General features: G+C 39.2%; 1 protein-coding gene across 1 annotated transcript; it reads left to right on the top strand.

The window, feature by feature from the left end:
- The first annotated feature begins 942 nt into the window (after positions 1-942).
- Positions 943-17925, top strand: CP (ceruloplasmin). Its single transcript, XM_079314635.1, has 19 exons — positions 943-1122; positions 2755-2999; positions 3892-4104; positions 4609-4782; positions 5338-5592; positions 6790-6955; positions 7932-8071; positions 8618-8728; positions 9068-9279; positions 9774-9924; positions 10889-11101; positions 11405-11612; positions 12758-12897; positions 13366-13494; positions 14060-14166; positions 14874-15090; positions 15721-15860; positions 16266-16428; positions 17483-17925. Exons 1-19 carry the CDS (start codon positions 947-949, stop codon positions 17551-17553), a joined length of 3231 nt encoding a protein of 1076 aa, XP_079170761.1. The 5' UTR covers positions 943-946; the 3' UTR covers positions 17554-17925.
- Positions 17926-18258: the final 333 nt, after the last annotated feature.

The raw sequence follows: 18258 nt of genomic DNA, 5'->3' as shown, positions 1-18258 counted from the left end.
TTTTAAGTGTTCCATGTTTAAGATCCAATTTTGTTCTCATTTTTCAGTGAGACTGATATAAAATGTTTACGGAACTCGAATAAAGCAAAAGAAGCTTTTGGCACTGGGTAGTGCATTTAGATAATGGTAACAATTAAAATTATCTGGATCTTATGTTTTTAATCATTGAAGGATGTGGCTTATCCTGCCCAGCAACAGACTAGGAGGAAGAACACAGCAGGGTCATTTTGTGGAATTTCTGAGCCTCAGTACCAAAACTGCTTGGAAAGGGGATGCAAACCTCTGTCCATGAACAGCTGCTCCTTTCCATCTCTAGCAATATGTGCCACACTTTGTGCAAAAATTACATTTCTAAGGGAGCTGGGGTGAGTAGCAGAGCTAACCCAAGCATGCACTGGTGGGCACACTGGTCCCAGTCCTCCCTTTTCTGCTTGTGCCACACCAGTTTGGTGGCATGAACAGGAGCAGACTTGGGCTCCTTGTGTCAATGCAGAGCAGATACATAGGGAAAAAGTGCCATAGAACTTTTCACAGTGTGCTTGAGAAATTGTCTTTTTGTGCCAAATATCATATGATCATTTTCTCAGTTGTATACAAGCTGTAGAGAGAGTCATGAAGATAGTGAAGAATGTGACAAAGCTTAAGTTTGTAAATCCATTTAAACCTGCTTTTAATTCAGTGACAAGATTTATACTCTACAACAATCTGAATGTTAATTTGTGTGACTGTAGGCTGGCAGACATACAAAAAATTTCTTTCATTTTCTGAACTGACAAAGTTACCAGAATCTCTTGTTTGCCCTTGACACACAGAGACATTGTGCAATTGCTTTTATTGTGTTCACAAAAGCAAACAGGAGCAGGAGAGGGAGGTGAGGATGTGGGGAATAACAGAGATAGGAACATATAAAAGGAAATTGCTTGTGCCCATCCTGTGTTTTTGTTTCATGTTTTCCACAAGGTCCAAAATGAAGCTATTTCTCCTAAGCTTCTTGCTGCTTTCCTGCTGTTGCCGAGCTGGGGCAGTGAACCGGGAGTACTTTATTGGCATTACAGAGACTGTCTGGAACTATGCACCTGGCAATGCCAATGCCATCTCTGGGCAGCTTTTTGCAGAAGAAGAGTAAGTAAAGCAGCATCACTGGTTGGGTTTTATTTTATAACTTAGACACCGGGGCTGTACTGAAAACCTGGTGAAGGCAGTGAAATGGGTCTTGTTGGTGTCCGTGGATTTTCTGTCAGACATGTATGGGAATTTTGATTTTTCTTCCTGGCTTGCTTGAGAATTGCATTCCAATGTTCTTCTAATTTAAAGCATTGGATTATGCAGTAGAATGTGAATTTGTTGTAATGAAATATTTACTAAGTAGAGGTTAGAATAAGACTCTGAATATCTAATGTTGTTTAATTTTGAATGTCTAAGGTGCTAGTGTTGAAGAGATGGTTTTTGTTTTTAAATGTGGAATCTTGATGAATTTAAAACTTTCTCACCGAGCAGAGGTTTCCTTTTTAGTTATTCATTGTTGTCAGGGATGGTTTCCACTGGTGCAGAAGCACAGCTAGGTACTTCCACCCACAGGGGAGCAGCCGGGCTGCTTGCCACAAGGCAAAGAGGGTCCTGTGCAGAGTGAGAGCAATAAGGAGGCTGAGGATATATAGGGAGAGAAGTGCCCAGGAGACCTGAATGATCAATAAAGAAAACACAGATATAAAAGGCATCAGAAAAATACTTGAGAAAAAAAAACCTGTTCCTTTCTTCTCTTTTTTTCAGTGCCTTTAAAATTAAATAGTACTATATAAAAGCAAAAAATAATTATGAGAGAAAATAGAAATTAGAAAAACCTTAAAAAGGCAGTTCTCATTTAGTCTGTGGATGAGGGATTACAAGACTTCCTGTGGCTTGTTTTCTTTAGTGACAGCCTCAGCCATAACTTGCCACTTGATCAGGTATGAGATGAAGCAGTCAGCTTTTTATTTTTTCCACTCACAAACTTCATGAGGTGTAAGACAGGGATTCAGGAGGCTACTAATTCTGTTTGGGGGTGGAAACAGAGCATCATGTCTGAGAATTGCAGAGCTGTGTTGTAATATAACAAACCACTGTGTTCACTGCATTTCACTGCTTTTCTCAGATCTGTGGTGGCCTGCAGCACGCTACATTAATTTCAGGTTTTCAGTGGTTGTGTGGTTGCAATGGAGCCAGTCCCTTGTACTGCCCTTTTCAATTTCAGCTTCTCTGATTCCCTTTCTCTTCCTGGATGCTTTCTGAGGCTGAGCTCATGTGGAGATTGGTGTTTACAGGGTCATGGAAAAGCACAGTGCAGAGGGAATTCTCTACAGCCAAACAGTAGCTTTTCAAGTGGACCAAGAAGAGCCATGCCACACATGTTCAATTTAGGTTGCAGCTCAAAAGCCTCAGGCTCTCAGAATTAGAGTAACTGAGCCTTTGCTCCCCAAGTGGTGCTCTGGATTGGCATTTTAATTACACTTCAGACTGTGCTTGCCAAGGTACCTACAATTCTTTCGCCACATGATCAAACAATACTCCACCTCATGGAAAATGCTTTGCATTTTGGGGCAATACTAACTTTCTTCACCACAACTTTCCACACTTTCTTCACTAACTTTCTTTCTTCACTTTCTGATCTTTCTTCACTTGCATGTGGTTGTGTACAGCGCTGCAGAGACCTGGTGTTTATCTTAGACTATTAATTAAAAACCACATGACAGATGCATTTGTGTATTTTCTTCACAGGCAGGCTGAAGTCTTTCTCAAAAGAGGACCACACAGGATAGGAAGCACCTACAAGAAGGCTGTCTATGTTCAGTATACCAATCATTTCTATGATGTGATAGTTGACAAACCTTCCTGGCTGGGTTTTTTAGGTCCTATAATTAAGGGAGAAGTTGGAGATTCCATTACTATTCACTTGAAAAACTTTGCTTCTAGAAACTTCACTCTGCATCCACATGGTGTAAGATACACAAAAGAAAATGAAGGTAAGCTTGATTCCATTCTGTGCCAGAATTTATCAAAAGTTAATCGTCCCTCTGAATATAAGAGGTATTCTTCCATCAGAGAGAAGAATGGTCAAATAGAAAGGGATTTAAATTAGGACATGATCAATTTAAAATAGGAGCTTAGTTTGACAATTTTTCAAGAGTGAAATACAAAGCCAAAAGTGGAAAAAAGCAGGTTTTGATCAACATTTTACCTGAAATAAGAATTTTTGTGTTTCAACCAAAATAAGGGTAAAAATGTATGTAAGATATTCAGGTATGGAGGATATATAAAAATTTGATGCTGTGAGGAGACACTGCTAACAGTAATAACGTACTGTTCCAAATTCTTACCACTAAATTTGGGTATATGGCATATAAGATACACAAGAGTTTATTAAAATAGAGTCACAGATACTGCTGAGTAATTAGTTTTGATTACAACTGGTGTGTGCCTCGATAGACACTCACTCTGTCGGGTCAGAACAGTGAATTATGCATGTATGAACACTTTTCAGAATTTTTTTCTCTTGCAATTGTTCCAGCAACACCTATATTCCTTCAGGGCGTATGCAATTTTTTAGAACAGTTTCCAAGATTAATATTTAACAGATGTTTACAAATATTTGAATTGCTATCTTTTCACAAGAAGTACATAGTCCTCTCCAGATAAATTAAGGACTAACTTTAATGAGCCACTAATCAAAGTACTCTTATGGACTTCAAAAGCAAATGAAAAGATTCCTAAGGAGAAAGCAAGCATGTGCTCATGTGATTTAAAAGCTGTGTGTGTGTAAGCTGTGCCAGCTGCCCAGCCCCTCCTGCTGCAGCAGCTCCAGCTGTCCTGGCGCTCTGCTGGTCTGTGCTGAGGCTGGACCCCGCACTCCTGCAGGTGCTTTCTATCCTGACACCACCGAAGGTGTGCAAAAGCGAGATGATGCTGTGCAGCCCGGGGGCCAGTACACCTACACGTGGGATGTGACAGAAGACCAAGGTCCAGCCAGAGCAGATGCAGACTGCATAACCAGGGCTTACCACTCCCACACAGACGCTCCCAGAGATGTCGCCTCAGGGCTTGTTGGGCCTCTGATAATTTGCAGGAAAGGTAAACCATAAATTAATAAGTGAGTAAATAAATACATATGCAAGGTGATTGATATTTATAATTGATAAATATCAGTGAAAAAACTTCATAGAAGAAAAGAAGATTACAATTTATTTTGAAATAACTGCTTTTGGTCTTCTTAATCAGCTGTTTTCAATACTGTAGGAAGTACTTTGATTTTGTGTATGAGAGTGAATGTAATTTTCAGAATACTTTGTTCACAAGTCCACACAATTGAGATGTGCTATGCTAGCACTGTGAAAGGAATTGTAAATACTAACATAAGAAAAAGGTTAGGATGCAATATTTACTCTCTGTACTTTTATAGAATCTACGAAAAGGGATTTTTGTTTCTTAAGTGTGTCTGTAAATTTATGTATATAGTCATGCTCAAGAAAGTGTCAAAACATTAAGCAAACAGGGTCCAGCTCTACTGACATTAGAATTAAACTGACCAAAAAAGTCTGCTACCAAAGATATTTTATATATCGCTTTATTTTTCAGGTACAATGACTAGGGACAGTGATCAACACTTTGATGGTGAATTTATCCTTATGTTTTCTGTGGTGGATGAAAATCTCAGTTGGTATCTAGAGGACAATATCAGAACATACTGTACTGAGCCTTCCAATGTGGACAAAGATGATGAGGACTTCCAGGAAAGCAATAAAATGCACTGTGAGAGAACATTAATGTTACTTGTCACTGGTATTGTGAAGTAGTATTTTTCCCTCTTGTCTCTTTTAAAGATAAATTGTAGATTTATTTATTTAAATCAGGAATTTTTCTTAGAGGACTACGACAAATTCTTTTAAATAAAAACTAAAAAATTAAAAAGTGATGGCAAGTATTGTACAATCAAACCTTTGGAGTTATGCAAAATTCTTAGCAGCCGAGAAGCTCTTTGCCAGTATTATTTTCCCAGGCATTCTAAAGAGAGTTGTGTTATTTTGTTCTGTTTCTTAGTCCTGAACTCTGCGCTATAATTTCACAGTTTAGAAAAACAGGTTTTGCTGTTACTGTAAGCAAACGAGATGCCTCTGGCTCTGACATGTATTCCAGAATCATGGCTATGTCAAGGAAGCATGTGTCTGATACTGGCAGTTATTTTCAAAGGTGGGGAGCTTGCTTTCAAAGCTCTTTCTATTTTGAAGAATAGGGCAATGGCTGCATTTGAAACAAAAATCCTAAGGTCTGTGAAGTTAACTATAATAAAAAAACCATTTATTTTAGCAATCAATGGGTTCATGTATGGATACCTCCCAAACCTCACAATGTGTGTGGAAGATAAGATAAAATGGCATCTTTTTGGCATGGGTAACGAAGCTGATATCCACTCAGCCTACTTTCACGGGCAGACCTTAATCGAAAGGCAGCATCGAGTTGACACCGTCAGCCTGTTCCCCGCCACGTTCGTCGATGCTGTCATGGTGCCCCGCACCCCGGGGCAGTGGCTGCTCAGCTGCCAACTCAATGACCACCTTGAAGGTACAGTACAAGTTTCAGCCATCAGAACTTCTTTAGCTTGAGTTAAGATTCTACTGAGTCACTTTTCCAGGGCTCTTGATCTGGTGATATGCCAGGCAACATTGTCCTCTAGGTAACAAAATCTCAGAGTACTTGAAATGCCTACGCATCCGTTAGATGGGTTTGAGCCTGTAGCCACGGGAATCAAGGGGTTCTTTTCTCTAATGGCCATCATCTTCAGCTGGCAGGAATTAGCACAGCTGCATTTTTGCAAGCCTCACCTGTGGGCAAAAAACTAGCATGATGTTTGCTTCCTGCTGGAGATAACTAACCACAATTTTCTGTTTGCCAGCAAAGTTGGGACTCATTCCATGTTTGACAAGGACAGGCAGGCTAACTTGCCTGCTGACAAAAACATGTTCTGAGAAGTGCATTCATGAACAAGAAGAGATGTTATTTTCTGTTCCCTGCATTATCCTGTATTTTCAGTTTTAATAACCAGATGAAATACTTAGAAGTTAATTCCACGCTTTTGAATGATCTATATTCCTGTAAGTGAGAGAAGTAATTTGTCACATAAGTGGGGAATACCACAGAACTGAAAATCATTTTCCAAGATTTGAAAATGCTGAAATAAAAAGAAGTGTGTAATCTACAGATTCAACTACACAGAGGTTCCAAGCTTTATCAGATCAAGCAACATCCTAATATGGCTGAGGCATGCTGGCCAAGACTTAGATCCTACAAATTGACCTGATTTATAGCTGTGAATGGTTCTCTTCACTCTATTATTTGTATCTCCAGCAAGTAGATTTGCTAATGCTTCTCTTAGGATGCAGGCCTGGGACTTCCCCACGTAAGCTGTTGATTATATTTAGATGGGTGATGGTAAATCTGGTAACATCTCCCCTGGGCTGGATTGCTCACTGACAGCACTGTGTCCACTTCACCCTGATCTTCTCTGTCATGTCAGTGGCAGCTTCACAAGCAGAATGCCCTTTGCCACACCAGTCTCCCTGCTGTGGATACCACAGCTGTGTTTCTATATCCTAGCTCAGCTGGCATGCCTCCTTTTACAGCATTTATCTCCCACTTTGTGATTTGCATATCCATCGGTGTGGGAATTGTCCAGGGAACAAAATACCTGTTGGAGGCAGGGAAAGAAAAAACAAAATGCTGTTCCTTCTCCCTAGGTTTCTCTACCTCTTTTTTTCCCAGGTGGTATGCAGGCCGTTTTTAAAGTAGAAGACTGTAAGAAATCCACACCAGGTCACAAGGAGAGTACAAAAATAAGACACTACTTCATTGCTGCTGAAGAGATCATCTGGAACTATGGCCCATCTGCAGTGAACCGTTTTACAGGACAAGAATTAATCATTGACAGGTAAATGCCTCTAATAAAAGAATTTTTATTTTCCAAGCAGAATTGATTTAAGTATGCTAAATAAGGTAAACCATATGGTAGAACTGACTTTTAAGCAGAATTGCTCATTGTCCTCATCTGTGCTTAAATGTTAACACTAGAAAAAAATATTAGACCAAATTAGATCATTAGTTTTCCTTGTAATCATGCCTTAAATTTTGCTGCTGTGTTAGTAATTACACTGGGATCAAGATTAATTATTATGTTATATGTAGGCTGTGACTCCTGATTATTCAAGATGGTTAATTATTCTGAGTTGGGGAACAAAGAAGAGTTCATGACCACTGCCTTAGATGATGAAACTCATGCTAATGGTATCTCATCTAGGAAACACCTTGCATGAAATAGTTTTGTCCTTTGCACTGTGTTTACATATTTAGGATCTGGATCAATTCACTAAATACACTGATTCCTCAAATTTTTCATCTGTAAGTTAAAGCATACTTACCCCTTGCACAAGCAATGAGGTACAGTTCATTGTTTGAATAGTTATTGGAAAACACTGAAAGGTCCTTTCTTAAAGAGTGGAAGTGTAGATTGAATCTTCTCACTTTGTATATGGATGTTACATATTCTTGGTGTTTGTATCTGCTCCTGTTGAATTTTTGGAACTTTAAATTAGAAGAAGAGTAAACTCTAGATTTTGAAATGTTGACTAGAAATAATTGTTAATGAGTCTCTAAGCATACTGGCTTTTTAAGGGCAGTCCAGCACAGTGTTTTTTTTTTTTTTAATGAGAAGTTAGTGAAGGATAATGGATTCCTGCACATCTTCTACAGGACTGCATGTAAGTGTGTGACCATACCACTGAAATGAAACCTAAAAGACAAACTCAGCATGTCATACCTCAGAAAACAGGGTTGAGGTCCAACTGACATTTTGCACCTGAGCATTTTGACTTGAAATGTTTGCGTCTATTGTGATTTCTTTTACACAGTGAATCTCACGGTTTTTTTGAGCAAAGTGAGACAAGAATCGGTGGCTCTTACAAAAAAGCAGTTTACAAAGAATACACAGATGGTTCTTTCACTGAACATAAAAAAAGGCTTGCAGAGGAAGCTCATCTTGGACTCCTAGGTAAGAGAGTCTCAACTTTTTCCAGGTCAAAGATTTATGAGAGTAAACAGCCATTTCCTCTGGTTAGTGAGCAGTGCCCCCACGTCCAAGGAGAAGCCCTTAGCTCTCCCTGCCTCCACTACTCTACTGCCTGTGGTTTCCCCAGGGTGTAGGGAAGCTCTTGAATTCAACCCTATCATGGTACCCAGCTGCCCTGTAGGAGCATCCCATGGCATCCAAAGGTCAGACTCTCAATTACAAGGATAGGCAAATCTAGTCCTATTGATAACCTTGCTGCTCCTGGCATGGGCTGGTGCTAATGTCTTTAAATCCCTTTCCAAAGGGAGAAATGGTCCTGAAAGTCACTGGGCCTCCATGGGAGCTGGGATTGGTGGCTGCTGGGCTGTTGAGTGATTCAGGCCAAGGACTTGGTCTGTGGCCACAGAGGCTCAGGGGTATTCCTCGTCCAAGGGGAAAAAGCAGCCAGCCACTCAACGCCAAGTTTGTGGTGGCCTGTACAGCATTTGATAGAAATACCCTGTAATTAGAGCATGCACACCTTCCCAGGACCTGTGATCAAGGCTGAAGTGGGTGAGCACATCAGGGTGACGTTCCGGAACAATGCCAGCCGCCCGTTCAGCGTGCAGCCGCACGGAGTGCGCTACGGCAGTGGCACAGGTGAGCCCCGCCCCACCTGCCCCGCCCCTTCAGCTACGGCAGCGGCACAGGTGAGCCCCGCCCCACCTGCCCCGGCCCTTCAGCTACGGCAGCGGCACAGGTGAGCCCCGCCCCACCTGCCCCGGCCCTTCAGCTACGGCAGCGGCACAGGTGAGCCCCGCCCCACCTGCCCCGCCCGTTCAGCTATGGCAGTGGCACAGGTGAGCCCCGCCCCACCTGCCCCGCCCCTTCAGCTACGGCAGAGGCACAGGTGAGCCCCGCCCCACCTGCCCCCTGGGACACGGGAGGAAAGAAACCGTGCGCGCCTGGCATTGCTCCCAGCACTGATTTCTGTCGCAGGGACCGGATCGCCAGCCTCGCCTGTGAGCCCCGGCACCACCTTCACCTATGAATGGGATGTGCCTGAAGATGTGGGTCCCACAGAGCAAGACCCAGACTGTTTAACCTGGCTTTACTACTCAGCTGTGGATTCAGTCAGAGACACCAGCTCTGGCCTTGTGGGCCCTCTCCTAGTGTGCAGGAAAGGAGCTCTGCTTTCATCTGGGAAACAGGTCAGTCAAAGGAGAAAAATGGAAACATTTGCACCATCACAGCTGAATCTGCTTTCTCCGCCCAGACTGTGCCACCTCCTCTCCACAGCACAGTTTCACCCGCGTCCTAAGGGGAATAAACAATAAGAAGTAAGGGGGGTTGTTTTTCAGTCTAGCTCCAGATAGTCACTGCAATATGAAAACATCATTGTCATGAACAGCTGCTGGCATTTAAGTATCAGCTATGATGAGAATCTCCAGGAAAATACAGAGATTTTAAAGACCAAATACAAACTCACTTCCAGGGTGGTCTCTGCTGGTAGAAAGAGCATTAGCATCAGATACTTAGTTACTAGATACAGCAACTGCAGAGCTTTGAGATTATCACAATGAAGTATCAATACATGCACTTACTCTGCTTTGTGATTTGTACTCATAAATTATTAGGAACATAGCATTTTTTTCCCCCTGACTCACTCATTTCTATTTTCCTTTCTACTATTTCTTCTCAACAGAAAAACGTGAACATGGAGTTTTTTCTACTTGCCACAGTATTTGATGAGAATCTGAGTTGGTATTTGGATGATAATATTTTGATGTTTACACTAAGTCCTGATAAAATTGACAAAGATGATGAAGACTTCCAAGAGTCTAACAAAATGCACTGTAAGAAAATTATTTGGTAGCCAGATATTAATTTCTACAATAAGGTTTTTACTTTTATGGTTTCATGTTTGAGGCAGGGAAGCTGTATAATGCAGAGACATTTCATTCCTTTTCAGAGGGAAAAAAAAATCCAGAACATTTCAGTGCAATTAAGTTTCAACTAAATGTGGCAGTTCAAAATATAATGCCAGCTGTTCAGTGTCTTGCAGGGCAGCTGAGGATTTAGGATGGTTATGTGGCACTTTGAGAAGGAAGAATTAGGTCTTTAGTCTGTGTTCAACCAATATGAGCGTAACCAGGCAGCAAGACAAAACCGACCTCCGCTTTGTTTCTTTAATAGGGCAGAACTGAGTTTCACACTGATTGGGTTTTAGCACTGCAGAAATGTTTTTCAAGTTTCATGCAAAAAAGACCTTTTTACCCTCAGGCCCTGCCAGTAAGTCCTAATCTTCCAGCATATATTTGTGCATTTTAAAAACTTTACCCTCGAGGCTGTTTATGTTTACAGACTCTTGGCACTGAGCATTCAGTGGTACCTGAGAAAGCTAGATTGGAAAGTTTTGCAAAGGAACATCTAGAAATCAGTTCAAGTTAGTAACTCAAACTAAAAAAACCTTCCAATTGCCTCCACTGTATAGCTGGAGGTGTTGCAGGGTATAAAAAGGGATCCTTTGTGCATCCTGTATACGTGACAAGAAGAAAGCAGGGAAATTTCCAGCTGGCCAATGAAGCAATATGTGCTGTAGACACTGAAAAGGGAAACAGTTAGAAATTATTTTTAAACACTGGGGTTTGAAATTTCTTTTGCTTGAATTGATTCTTTAGTTTTGTTGATATGATAAAGTATTTTATTATTGATATTTCTGCCAGTCTAAGGCATGACATTACATATTCATTCATCTCTATTGTAGAATTAAGTAATGTATTAACCAAGGTGGATTTTGCTTTCTCAAATGTTCTATAGCCATTAATGGTTATATGTATGGAAATCAGCCTGGTCTTGAGATGTGTAAAGGAAGTGTTGTTTCCTGGCATTTGATGGGCTTGGGTTCAGAAGTTGATGTCCATGGCATATACTTCTCAGAAAACACATTTGTAACTAAAGGAACAAGAAGGGATACAGCAAATCTATTTCCACATACATTTCTTACAGCTATTATGAAGCCAGATTCTGAAGGTAAATGTCTTATTTTAAAATCCTGTCATTAATGCAGAAACTGTTACCTATGAATGCTTTGTGCATAAAGACAAGCTTTAAGTAGCTGGTATATTGATCTTGGTGCTAAAACTGTATACAGCTGTGTTTGAAGGGCAGCAAACTATAAGGACATATGTTCTCAGTGCTTGACTCTTCCAGCTCCTCTGTATGCTGAATTTTATTACTACAAGTAGCCATACTGCACAAAGATTTTGGACCTTATATGAGCAATAACCTTTGTCTCAGTCTCCTCAAGTCTTTGTTTCTTATATGACCCCTTAGGAGTTTTTGAAGTGTCTTGCCTGACAACAGACCACTACACTGGGGGCATGAAACAGAACTACAAAGTGAAAAAATGCCACTGGTGGAATGTAGATGTATCTATGTACCTGCATGAAAAGATTTACTACATTGCTGCAGTGGAAGTTGAATGGGACTACTCTCCTAACAGGACATGGGAATTTGAGCGCCATCAATACAATGAGGAAAGGTACTTTGGAATAGATACAGGGGGAAAAATGCAAAAAAAGCAAAGGATCAACTCACTTCTCTTCCAAACCTTTTCCTCTTCCAGACATTTCTAGACACACTTTCTTTCCACATATCTTTTTTACGCTCACTTGAATTTGTCCTTCCCAGTAGTGTTGCCATGTAACTGAGCCAGATGGCACAGTTATTGAGAAATAGTCCAGCACAGGTCTTCTGTGGGACAGATGTAGATTTTAATGGGTCCTGGATCATGCAGATGTATTTGTTATTTACTGATGTTGATAGTCCTTGATGTGTAAAGCTTAAAATGTTTATTCTCATCTTATCTATAATGACTATGTCCTGATAAACAAGGTCTTTGTCTCATGTTTATTTGTAGTCTAAGCAAGGTTCTTTTTGACCCCTCTCAGTTTAATGAGCTTACACAAGATACATCCATGATTGAATCCACTTACCATGAAGCTTACTGTCTTGGTGCTCTATTTCCAGTATTTTAATCTCAATGAGAGAAAACTGATTGGATCAATAATTCATGCCAATTAGCAGAAAAGGCTAAATAAGAATGATGGATTTTTCTGTTGCACCTGAATCACTTGAATAGCAGATTGCAACCGTATTTTGTTATTAATTGTATCTTCTTCTTTTCCCTCAGTGATAGTGCATTTCCTTGGCCTGTATACCAGTGGACTCTGACATATTTCTAAGCACAAGTAATATGGACTATGCTGTTACCAGACTTTTTTCCCTGTGAATGTGTCCTGCTCCCATGACCTCAGCAGAGAATCCTCCCATTTAATGTCAGCAAGACACTTAAGCTTTACAAGTTTTAGGCTTCATTTCAGATGTACACAAGTTGCTGAGGGCTCTATTTTTCTATACAGGTTGCTGTGTGTCTTCTTGCAATTTGAAGCATTTGCCAGGCCAAGCCCTCATGGTTTTTTCAAGTACCATAGAAACTTGATCTATTTATAGTGGGTTTTTTCACCTTCTAAAGAGGAACCTTCCAGCTTAACAAGAATGTTTTCATGTTGAAGATACTAGCAGTTTATGAGATTACTTTTTCACTGAGCCAGATTTGATAGTTTACTGACATACCTGCAAAAGATATAATACATGAAGAAATGCATTTCTTTCTTCTTTTGGCAGCCCTGGCAACCCATTTTTAAATAAAGACGACAAATTCATTGGCTCAAAGTACAAAAAGGTAGTATATCGTGAATACACGGATCAGACATTCAGTACTCTCAAAAACAGAGCAAAGGAGCAGCAGCACCTGGAAATTCAAGGTAAAGTCATCACGTTCAGTTTTGAAAATGCAAAAAATGCAGTGACACAAATAAAAAGATACTATTTAAATAATACTGAGTACAGTTCCACCCACAAAAATGGCCTCAAGCTAAATGGAAAACCTACTTGAAATTGCCACTTTTATTGTGGTGCTTTCCCTGCAAGATAACATTGCTTGCTCTACAAGGAAAAAAAAAGGATTTTGGTTTGCTCCCTGATCAGAGGTCAGTTTTTCCTTAGTCAGCATAAAACTGGGCAGTAACATCCAAGCTGACTTCAGGCACACAATAGGTGCTCAGAACTTGAGCCTAACATCAACATTTCAAGTGGAATGCCATCGTGAACATTTTCTTTACACAGTTTTCAGCTTAATTATAGGCCAATGTTGTGTATTTGAACCCAACATGCTGCTCTGCCTGCTCTGACATTTTGTAAAACCAAGTTAATTTTTCTTTTCAATCCATCAGGGCCACTGCTTGTGTCAAATATTGGAGACAAAATTAAAATAGTTTTCAAGAACTTGGCATCAAGACCTTATTCTATCCATGCCCATGGAGTGAAAACAGACAGTTCTGTTGTTGCTGTAACTAATCCAGGTACCAAACCACACTTTTTTATTTCCAGCAGGTAACATTAAGACTTCTGGTAAGATTTAGGAAGCTTCCAGATATCAGGAAGGACATTAATTTTTGTTTGTCTCATGTCAAGTTCTTAAATCTTTGATGCTGATTATTACAAATATTTCTACAGTTCAAACATCCCTGCTAATTATTGCTATGTATCCTAATCCTTGACTGATGAGTAATTTCTTGACACAATGTGGCTGCACCTTTCATGAAAGCAAAGAATTGGCTCCATAGGGAAAGCATAGCTTATGCTACTACTTCTCAAGTTCCACAGTGATGTTTACAAAAGATACAATTGACTTTATTAAGTGTGGTGAACTGGACAGTGCAGACACATTCACACACATACAAACCACGGTCAAGAAGAATCAGGGATGTGCAGAAGGGACCATCAGCTTGCCAATGCAGTAAATGGGAAGGCAAACTTCAAGAAAAATGCAAGCTGTAAATGGAGATAATATCTGCTTCAGGATGACCTCTGGTATTTCAGCACACCTGAAAACTTCAAAAATTAATTGATACTTATTTAATTCAGGTGAAATAAAAATATATGTCTGGAAAATCCCAGAGAGATCTAGTCCTGCAAGAGGAGATTCACATTGTATTGCATGGGCATACCATTCAACAGTGGACATTGTTAAGGTATATTATTGATATCAATTTTGTCACGTCTCCAACAGAGCCAAAAGAGACGAGTTTGAAACCTTTTCTGCTTTCTCTGCCAAGTTATTTTCCCTATTACCATACCTTTGAATTTAAATGTTTCTTGAAGGTAAACTGCAAAAAAGGGCAGAAATTCAACAACACAGACATTCATGGTTTTGCTTCCTGGTTGATCTGCTGTTGGCTTAGACAATCTCACATTCCCTTCTTAATGCTAACACTTTACAGCTTGTTTAATATCTATTCAGTCATTTATGGGAAAACTAAAATGCAACTGTGAAACTCAACTCTGCCATTTTTTACCAAGCATGAATTAGCTTAACATAGTATATTTTTAATGGAAATGAATGAATTTTTGCCCTTGTCTCAACAAATACAAATTAAGTGTCAAGAAGTATATTTTGAATGGAAATCAAGTTCAAAATTATAAAAATTTTTTATAAAGAGCAATAAATTAATATGGAATAAATGTTTATTTATAGCAAGAGATGAAAATGATGCAGTCTTCATTGAATTTGATTCCTGGGTAACATATAACAGTGGAGAAATAATTTCATTTGACACTGGCTACTGTTATTCCCAGATACTGACAGTTGCTAAGATAGTAAAAGGATTAATGTATGTATTAAATATGCTTCTGCTTAGTTACATCTTGTAATTATGTGGGTTTTCACTTGTCATTTCAGGACACTTACAGTGGATTAATAGGCACACTCGTTGTGTGTCATAGACATTACCTGCCATCATTTCATACTAAAAATAAAGTTCAATTTGCTCTTCTCTTCATGGTTTTTGATGAAAATGAGTCATGGTACTTGGATGAAAACATTAAAACGTATTCTACCAACCCACACCTTATTGACAAAGAGGATGAGGAATTCCTTGAAAGCAATAAAATGCATGGTATGCTTCCCAATTTAGTTCTTGTAGCTCTGCGAATTCTATAAAATCATATATTTGAAAGTACTGCATATAAATTCAACTTTCTCAGCCCCCTGAATTTCCAGTTCCAAGACAGAAGGCCTGAAAAATATTACTCAAACTGTTTGAAAACACTGCTAATGCCAGTGAATGACTTTCTTTTTTTCACAAGTTAAAAAGCTCTTAACAACACCAAAAAGACAAAATGACAAAACAACAAAACCCCCAAGTGTATTCCCATGTTGATGCTATGAGTAGAGAAAGAAATGAAATTTGAAGTTCTCATTTGATGTCAGTAAACAACTGTTTTGGATATGTTGGAGAGACTACATGCACCCTGAAAATGTGTCCTTGTAAAGCTAACTCTTTTACAAAGTTCTACAGCTCTTTAAAAACTGCAATATTAGCAATGGTGTACAGCAAATAAATTTTCTTTATTATGTCTTTCTTTCTAGTTTAATGTGGAATATAAACACAAGCATTCATAATGTACTGCCCAAAGCCATTACTTCTGTCTGGCATTAGCTTTCAAATCTTTCAATTTGTATTATATTAGAGATCAAGAGTACACATTACCTTATTTCTTTTCTGTCTTACTTTCCTTCTTTTTAGCCATTAATGGAAAGGTGTTTGGAAATTTGCATGGCCTGACTATGCACGTTGGAGATAATGTCAGCTGGTATCTGATGGGAATGGGCAATGAGATAGACATTCACACAGCACACTTCCATGGCCACAGCTTTGACTACAAGGTATCAGGTCTTTTTCACTTAGTTCTTGCTGTGTTAAGAATGAGATGCAAGTCAAATACCAAGGACTGTCACCTATGGTGAACAGCCACAGATATTAAGCAGGGCTTGTACTTTGACCGCAAGGGTTTTATGCCTCAAGCCTCTATTGGATCAACATATAAGAGCCAGATAGTATCTGCCAATAGCATTTGCTCACTGGTAACCTCAGAAATTACTTCAACAAGGTAATTGTGAATTTTTCATGGCTACGGTAAGATAAAAGCTACAGTTTTTCTTCATTTCCACTTAGCTGCCAGTTTATTAAACTTCATAGCATGAGGAGGATGTACAAAGAGATGCTTCAGTTGAAATGACACAGAGAAACTGTATTTAATGCAGTTAACTGTTGCTTCTTTTTGCTTGTAGCAAACAGGGGTTTACCGGGCAGATGTCTTTGATCTGTTCCCTGGGACGACTCAAACTGTGGAAATGACCCCACAGAGCCCTGGAACCTGGCTGCTGCACTGTCACGTCGCTGACCACGTCCACGCGGGCATGGAAGCGACCTACACTGTGCTCCCGAGGGAAGGTAAGAGCACACACCTTGGAAATGTTTGTTATGTTTCAAGCTGCACAATGGGGCTCACAGACAGCCCAGAGAACTTAGAACCAGTTGAGGCACCCGGCAATATCCCATTGTAGACACCAAGATGTGTCAGGATACCTGGTCACACTTCTCTCAGCGCTGCTCAGGAAAAAGGACTGGATGACAACTGACATTACTTCAGCTTACCATCCATGAAATCTAAGTGACAGATTTTTTTATTTAAAAAGAATTCTTCATAAGACAGAGTATTTCTGCACCCAAAATTGCCAGTACTGTCAGACTTCACCTCAATCTTTGTTCAAAACAAGCAGAGCTGATAAAAACAGCTGAATTAACCGTCCCCATGCAGCTGAAGTACTGAAAAACTAAAACAGTGTTTACTTTCTCAAGGGCATGTTGTAGCTTCACAGCCACTATTACCTTGCTTTAGCAATATTACCAGTGAAAAATCTTGAATTCTGAAGAACCTCAAAAGTTCTTGTTTCTAAAAAGTTAATACAATTTTAAAAGCAACATTTTCCAGTGCTCAAAAGACAGAGGATAACAGGTATTGTTAGAAACAGAAGAAATAATTCAAAATATGTGATGTACATGTATATATATATATATATATATGATTATATGATTTACATTTATAGCTATACTAAAAATACAGAATGCAATGTTAAATGGAAAATCTAATTTTCTTTGATAAACTACTGGAAAATGAAACACAACCTAATTCTATTTCATAAACACTAAAGCTGATTTGCAGAGTATGTTACACCAGACCTCCAGAAAACAACAAGACTAATTTAAGAGAATGCCATGTAAAAAAGAGATTTTCAACTTAGATCAGCAGTATGTCAGACTTTTTATTATTAGCTATCTAGACTGCACTAAAATGTACATTTCAGTGCATCTTAAAGTTGTTTTAAATCTAACTCACAACGTCCAGAACGTACCTGGTACTCTGTGCTCCTTCTGGACTCAGCTGGCCACATGCACAAACTATTCTTTTGATGAAATGCAAAAAAAGCTGTTTTCCCCCTTCTAGATAAACTGTCTCTGATCCCAAGACTATTCAATCAATTCAAGTGTAAAGGCATTGAAAGCACTCAAGAATGATGAAAGAATTTTAACACAGTGATCATCCAAGGTCTTTCTTCATTTCCTGGAAAATACTCTCTTCTGGACCACTCATCTCGACATGTTTTGGAAGATTTCACATAGTGGCCATGGCTAAGCAAAGAACCACATTCTAAGACACCTGAATGCATGTAACAGCTTATAAATATATCTTTCTATGAGTGAAAATAGTACCTTGCAAGTGAAACACTCTAGGTGATGGCTAATGCATGTTATTTAGCAGCTGAAGAACATGGAAGAGCTAATGAAATGCACTATTTTTAAAGTTTGCTAATAACTCTGAGTAACAGCAAAATTGGGGGTATCAGTCATCATACTAGACACACACATTTTACTAGACAAGTATGTCTGTAGTGAGAAGATACACAGTATTGTATAATTGAGCAGTTAACAAAATACTTAAATTATTTTTGTTAATTTACAATTTTATTCTGTATTTAAATAATATTTAAATAATATTTTATTCAGTGTATTTAAAAGATTTGGTTTGCTGTTATGAAAATAATTCCAAGGCAAAATTAGGCTGAAATAAACCTGAAGAAATGCAGACAGTGAAAGCCAAAATATGGTGACTATGGTACTGAAGAGGTTTGCTCTGACAACTTTTAAGTAACTTGTGTACTGGAATAATTTTTGCTGTTGCATCTCTTGGAAAAGGAAAAAGGAAGTGTTTCCTGGCATATG

This window comes from Erithacus rubecula (assembly GCF_903797595.1).
Source record: "Erithacus rubecula genome assembly, chromosome: 11".
Taxonomy (NCBI): Eukaryota; Metazoa; Chordata; class Aves; order Passeriformes; family Muscicapidae; genus Erithacus; species Erithacus rubecula.
Note: the sequence above shows the minus strand (reverse complement) of the source record. Positions and strands in the feature narration are given on the sequence as shown.